Genomic DNA, 7,317 nt, shown 5'->3' on the forward strand with positions numbered 1-7,317 from the left:
ATATTATTAAGAAGAAAATATATAAGTTAAAATAAATATTATAAAAAATAAAAATAAATGGCTAATTAAATATAATTTAATTGTGAATGGAGGAGGAAGAATTGATTATGGGTAATAGATTAAGTTGAATTGAATGATTAGTGGGAAGTGAAGTGAATGAATGTTTGAGCTGAAGTGAGTTAAAAAGTTGAAATGAAATGAGAGAAGAGAAGTGCATCCAATCTTGGCTTGCGCGATTCTGTACTTTCCACACTCACTTATCACTCCCACGCCTGCCATCCAACCATGCTTGTCTCCCATTTCTTTCACACTCCACCACTCTTTTTCTTCTCTTTTCCTCTCCCTCCTCCACTTTTCATTTTATTCAAACTTCTTTCTACTAACTTTTTTATAATCATACCATTTTTATACCAATTACTACTACCATTCTCTTCCCTAAATATCAAATTCCTCCAAAATCAATTTCACTATATACCCTATTACATGTCTTTTCCTCACACTTTACCATCACATGCAAAACAACAACCTTATGTAAACTATACTTCTTATGCTCCAAACAATATATAATTCAAAATATATTTTTATACAAAAGATATAAGATTACAAATATTTTTTCCCAAATTTTTATTTTAAAATCAGAATAACATTACTTTTAATGAAAAGTTTAAAATGAAAATCATATTAACTACATACTAATCTTCAAATGCATAATAAATTGATTTATTTAAAACTTAACCAAATATTATATCATGTTCTTGTAAAATTTGTATAAATTTTTTAATTTGAACATACACTTTCTTATTAATTGAAATTTACTTTTATTTTTTTCATAAAATTTATTAAAAGTCACGAAATAACATATATTAAAGTATATATAAATATTGTGGTTACATACAGAAAGTAAAAATAAATAAAAACGTCCATGTTAGAAACAAGCATATTCAATAGTATATTTTTTTGAGTTTTTTCTTTTTATGAGAATGTATTTCAATACTATATTCATTTTAAATACATATGCCTACTTTTTTTATTATAAAAGATCTACATTACTTATTCTTTTTTGTAAGGACATTTCCGCATTAATTCTTAATCCTTTTGAAATCACACCTACTTATTATATTCCCTTAAACGACATTGGATATTGAAATTCATGCAAGATTTGATAAGATTGTTGCAGTATTTTACTCCTACTAAAAATAAAAAGAAAAAAGAAAAGCATAAACAATATATTCCCGCCCACAAATCTCACCAGTCTTTACAGAAAATAAATTGAAATGGGATGAAAAGAAAAGAAAAAGTAAGAATATAAGGACTTTTTCTATCATTTTTGCGATGATTTGTTGAAGAGAAGAAGAACCAATTATTTTTTTAATTACTCAGAATATACACTTAATCAGTGGTCTTAAATTGAATTTTTAAATCTATAATTATATTAAATAATGAAAGACAGAAATTTTTTCGTAAATAAACTAGACATGTGATTTGTGTGTTTTATTAAGAAACATGTCATCGAAGCACTTTTATTCGATTTCATTCCATAGCTTCTTCAAAAGATCTCATCTTATGAGGAAATATTCATTTCATAGTTGAAAGGATTGAGTGATAAGGTATTAAAAGAAAGAATAGCAACTAGCGTATTTTTATAATTATTTAATTTTATGGTTAGGCAATTGAGAAAGGCAGAAACAGAGAGATGAGTAATATAAAGAAATGGCCGACACGCAATTGGGTTGTCGTGAGCATACCAGAACAGTAACACCGTCTTTGTGCGGCCACATGTTCCTGTGTGCCATTACCTTCCCCAACACCAACCATTATGCTTACCTTAATTCTCTCATCTTCATTAACACCATTCCATTTTCCAACATTTTCACCTCTTTTCTCACTTTCTGCATATACACTTGCACACTCTATCCTTCTTATATTAACCCTTTTTTTATTCATGAGATCACACTTTTCTTATGAATTCTGTTTTGGTTAATTCCTATCACATGTACTTTTTTTTTTGGTATTCTTTCATTTATATACGAATGAGTTGGAAGTGATTATGATTGGTGTCTGAAGTGAATTTAACGCAAAGAAACTAAACAACATTGGTAGAGTGAATAACTTTTAATTTTTTTGGTATTTATATTTGAATGATGTCATACCAGCGTAAGAGAAATTTTCATTATGTGTTAGGCCAATGATGGAGCTAAAGTTTTAAATGTTGTAGCATGAGATTGGAACTCATTCTTTTGAATTTGTTTTAACCTTTTTATGGTCATAAAAGAACAAAAGACCTGCGTCTTGGTGCAAAGAAGAAAGGAAGAAATTCAGAGAGAGAGAAAGGGAGATATCAAGAGAACATATATAATTGGTCCTACTCTGTTCTCATGTTGATGAGACGTTTCATGTAAAGTTTTCCAGCTTATGCACTCCTTACCTTTAAGTTTTTTTTTCTTCACTCTTTTGCTTTGTTCCACCAGAAATGGTAAAATCTTGAGAATAAAAGTTAGACACTATTATATTCAACCCTGCTTTTCATTTTCATTTTCATTCACTTTTAACTTCCATGAATGAACTCTCTCTTTGCTGTACTTAAACCTCACCCTCCCCATTTTAATATCAGCCATATCATCTTGAAATGGATCCTCAGACCTTATTATATTTCTTTTAAAAACCGTTAATATACTTTTCACCATAAAGTTGAATTCTATTGTGACAAGAGGTAAAATAAAATAGGAAAATGATACTTGAACAACCATTTTTTGACAACATTTAGACACGTGCACACGTGTCAAAATCTGAGTGGTCCAGTTGGAAAAATTAAATGAAAATGGACCACTCAGATTTTGACACGTGTGCACGTGTCTAAATGTTGTCAAAAATGGTTGTTCAAGTGTCATTTTCCAATAAAATAAAGGCTCCTATGTTGTTAATTTTGTGTTACTATAGAAGAAGTACATGCATATATATATTTATTTATTTATATGTATGTTATGGCATTTCAATCCTTTCAAACTTTTCAGACACTTGAAAGGAGAGAGTTGTACTAGCCATATCAACTATTTTTGCAGACACCAGGCTTTGTTGAGCATGACCACTCTATAACCTACACACTCTCCTTGTTTAAAGGCTGACCCAAATGACAGATTCATTGCAATCTACTTTCACCTTTGCACATACAAGTACACATGTCACCACTCATAATAATACTAATCTATCAGGACAAAACAAAACAACCGACAACAACAATTGAATAATACCATAAATCTCTCTCTCATTTTTCATTCATCCTTTTCATAATCCCTTGTCAACCCAAAAACATGTCCATTTCTCTCTCTTTTCCTCCTCTTCCCACCCCTTATGCAATTAACACAACAACATTAGTGTAACATTCTCTTTTCTGTTAAAGGGGACATCATGTAACAGTTGTAGAACTAATTACATTAGTGTTTGCATTTTATTAACAGCTGCTTTGTCTTGGTACTGGTATTTAGAAAACGAAAGAGAAAAGACAAGAAAGTAAAAGCGGAACTTGCATTCTTGATGGAAAATTTTAAACTATGCTTTCACAGAGGGTGTTGAACCAATTTGATGAAAAGGGCACTGTCTTAAAATTGGACCCTGCTGTGTACATTTCCGGGCACATATGATGCATGCATGATGTAAGCCAAAGGAACAAACAAAGCATGTGCTCCATTGAATTACATATATACTTTTCCCTGCTGCTAAGAAATTACAACTTAGCTACAACAACATTGTATGATTATAAATAGTAATTTTTGTGATCTTATTGTCTCTTTGACTTTAAAAAACACACAATTATTTTTGTATAAAAAGCAGAGACAATACTAAGTATGGATTAATCTTTAAACAAAACATGATTGATTGTGAAAAAAGAAAATTTTCTTAGTCTACAGAATATAATGGGCATGTAATTTTTCCTCTTATGGATTTTAAAATGAAACCAAATATTCTGATGAAGCTCACCTTAACGCAATCCAATCCAATAAATCTCATGTGGTTTATAGATATTATACTTTGGATCATCGTACTATTGTTACTGTTTGTGGAGAATAAGAGAATGACACTTATTCCCCACGTCCACTGATCCTGATGTGTCTAGTGAAAACCAGAATAAATGTACCCACTGAAAAAGACTATAGAGATATTAAAGAGGCATAATATAATATATTATATATAAACACTTATGAAACCAAATCTCAATTAGCTTGAATATTTAGCTATAGGAGTTTTTGAGTCTGTGATACCCAAGTCAGATTGTAATAGATGAAAGAATATATCTTAAGTTGACAAAACTTCATTTATTTATCTCTTGGGTTGATTGAATTTGACGCAGAAATAGATCAAATTTAAAAGAAAAATATCAGCTTAGTAAAGTAATACTTGTAATTTTTTTTTAACAAACATTGAAATTTTAGAATCTTGTTTGTATGAGACTTAGATTAGGTAGCATGTAAAAAGTGGGGCCTTCTCCTTCATTGCATCTGATCTTCTCAACTTTTGGATTATCTATTTATCAAAAACTTTAATTATATCGCAATTATGAAACCGAATTAAGTAGATTATGGTGATAAAAATTTTGGGAGTTTTGTTCTATAAATAACACATACAATGTATTTATAAAGATTGACAATAAAAATCATTGCATGTTTTTGTGAATTCTTTGATTGCATTTCGACTTCTGTTTAAATATAATTATTTCACAGATATAAGTATGAAGCTTGATTAATAAACTAATTAAGAAGAATACTTTTAAAATCAAACTATTCATTAGATCAGTTAAATTTCTAATAAAAATATCAATAGAAAATCACAAATCCTTAAAAAGAAACTAAATAATACTTTATTAAAAAATTGAAACACGATTTCACATCACATAATTCTAGTCTCAAAGCTTTGAATTAGTTATTTTGGTTAAGTTAAACATGGTGCTCAAGTCTAGAGATTAATTATATACCATATAATATTTTCTGGATTGTGTGTTTACAAAGTGTGACGTCTTTTTGTTACTTTTGTTTTTAAATAGTAATAGGGATCTAAGATTCAAAATTTCACATTTTCCCATGGTAATAGCAAAGGGAAGTATAAAAGTCAAAGAAAATGTAAAAATAAAGTCCCACATGTAAGCAAGCTGCCAGTGATATTATAAGAAATATGTATAACTTCAATTCAATGTGCCAAATTGGAACATTGTAAAGTAGTTTTTATCAAAGTATGTGATTATATTAAAATTTATTTTTTAAGTTTAAACTTAACTTTTTTATAACGGTATTGTTCGTATGGAATGTGTGGAAATCAAGTTGTTTTTACAAATTAAATTTTTATAGTTTAAATTTATTTTTAATACTAAAAATCAAGTTTTTTAATTAAATATATGTTTAGTAATTGAATGAGAAAGGTTATAGATAATTGAAAGATTAAGATTTGGGTAGAAGAATTAGAGTAGTGTGACAGTGAAAAAGAAAGTGAGGAAAAGCAAATGCACATGCAGCAAAGTGTGAAATGGAAGGAACAGAAACACAGAAGAAGAAGAAGGAAGAGAAGAGAGGTTCTTAATGGCCACTTTCATGCCTTTCGATAGTGTAGGGCCGACAACTAGGACGGATTCAGCCGTCTATTACCCAACAACTCTCTCTTCTTAAAGCCTGTCTTCTCTGTCCCCTTCCTCTTTCTCTCTTCAATTAACACCTCTTTTATTTTCATTATTATTCACTGTGTAAAAATGGTAGACTGTATCATTAACAACATGTTTTCTTATACACTTTCATTAGCCTATGCTAACACACTGTCTTCCTAACTCTCAAGCAAAGACAACCTTTTTCCCTAACATAATCATCACTGGGAAGAATTGCCTCTCCCAAACTTCACCAAATAAACCTCATTATTGACTGTGACACTCTAAAGTAGAAAAATAGAAATTTCCATTAATCATAAGTAGTTACTTACTATAATCACACAAAATTCTCTCTCTTCTTTCTGTCTCTCTCTTACATGGCATAAGGTGACGACTACTGATGAGAGTGAGAACAACTTTCCATATTATAATAATAATATTCAGGTAAAAAAGCACAATATAGCACAACCCCATCAGCCACTGTTACTTCTTCGCCTCTATAAATATCCCCACTCAAACACAAACACCAAACCAAGTTACCAAACTCTCTTCATTCATTCATTCTCTGTGGCTAGCTAGCACCTCAGAAACACTCTTTTTTTCTCTTCAAAAATGCACTACCAAGCAGCTACTTCGTGGGGAAGCTACGTCACACCAAGGAACGCGGTGGTGGGAGATCCATTAGAACGCATAGAGAGGCTGGCGTCGGAAAATGCTGTCGTCATATTCAGTGTCAGCACATGCTGCATGTGTCACGCCATCAAGAGGCTCTTCTGTGGCATGGGGGTGAACCCAACGGTGCATGAGTTGGACGAGGACCCCAGAGGCAAGGACCTGGAACGAGCCTTGATGAGGTTACTAGGTTCTCCCTCTGTTGTTCCTGTCGTGTTCATTGGCGGCAAGCTTGTCGGAACCATGGACAGAGTCATGGCTTGCCACATCAATGGCACCCTTGTCCCTCTTCTGAAAGAAGCTGGTGCTCTCTGGCTCTAGTTGTCTGTCAAAATATATATAAAAAAAAAAAGTTCTATCACACAGTTTTTATATGTTATCTTCACCATCATAGGAAGGGCATGAAGTGGTCTTTTGTGAGAGTCCCTTCTTCCATTCCATTTTGGATACACTTATGCTTCCACCTTCTTACTGACATGTTAATCAATCGTTCTACTTTTCTCTCAGTTTAATGTTTTGTTTATGATTTTTGGTTTTGTTGGTTGGGTTGGGTTGGGTGGTATTTGGGTTTGTTATGGTTTGTTTGTGTTGAGCTTTGTAAAGATAAAAGGCAGCATAATGAAAAAAATATGGGTTAGTTTTACTGTTTTGTTTATGTTCTATGGTGTGTTTATTCATTGTTTAATCTATTTGTTGGGCTTTGGACTCTGTCTGTGTTTTGCTTTGTCCTAAAATGGCTCAAAGTGTGGTCCTTTTACTGTGTTGGTAAATGGGGGCGCATGAAAGGGAAACTTTCTTTTGATATAGAGAGAAGAGAACAGTGATGATGAGTTGTGAGATAGAAAAACGACATCGAGTGTGTACAACGTTGTTGTCGTTCTCCCTGTCCTTTTGAGTTTGACCGTTTGCAACGCCGCGTAGTGTAGGAAAATGTTTTTATTATTTCTTTTTAAAAGTAATGATATTTTGATAAACATCATATTATTTTTTATTACTTTCTTTGTATATATATAAAAGAAACA

General features: G+C 31.5%; 1 protein-coding gene across 1 annotated transcript; it reads left to right on the forward strand.

The window, feature by feature from the left end:
• The first annotated feature begins 6,170 nt into the window (after nucleotides 1-6,170).
• Nucleotides 6,171-6,938, forward strand: LOC124846894 (glutaredoxin-C1-like). Its single transcript, XM_047324268.2, has one exon. It carries the CDS (start codon nucleotides 6,236-6,238, stop codon nucleotides 6,614-6,616), a length of 381 nt encoding a protein of 126 aa, XP_047180224.2. The 5' UTR covers nucleotides 6,171-6,235; the 3' UTR covers nucleotides 6,617-6,938.
• The last annotated feature ends 379 nt before the right edge of the window (nucleotides 6,939-7,317 follow it).

This window comes from Vigna umbellata, chromosome 5 (genome assembly GCF_029865625.1).
Source record: "Vigna umbellata cultivar VRB3 chromosome 5, Vumbellata_1.0, whole genome shotgun sequence".
Taxonomy (NCBI): Eukaryota; Viridiplantae; Streptophyta; class Magnoliopsida; order Fabales; family Fabaceae; genus Vigna; species Vigna umbellata.

Coding starts and splice junctions, on each gene's coding strand:
- LOC124846894 (XM_047324268.2), top strand. CDS start 6,236: ATGCACTACCAAGCAGCTACTTCGTGGGGAAGCTACGTCACACCAAGG.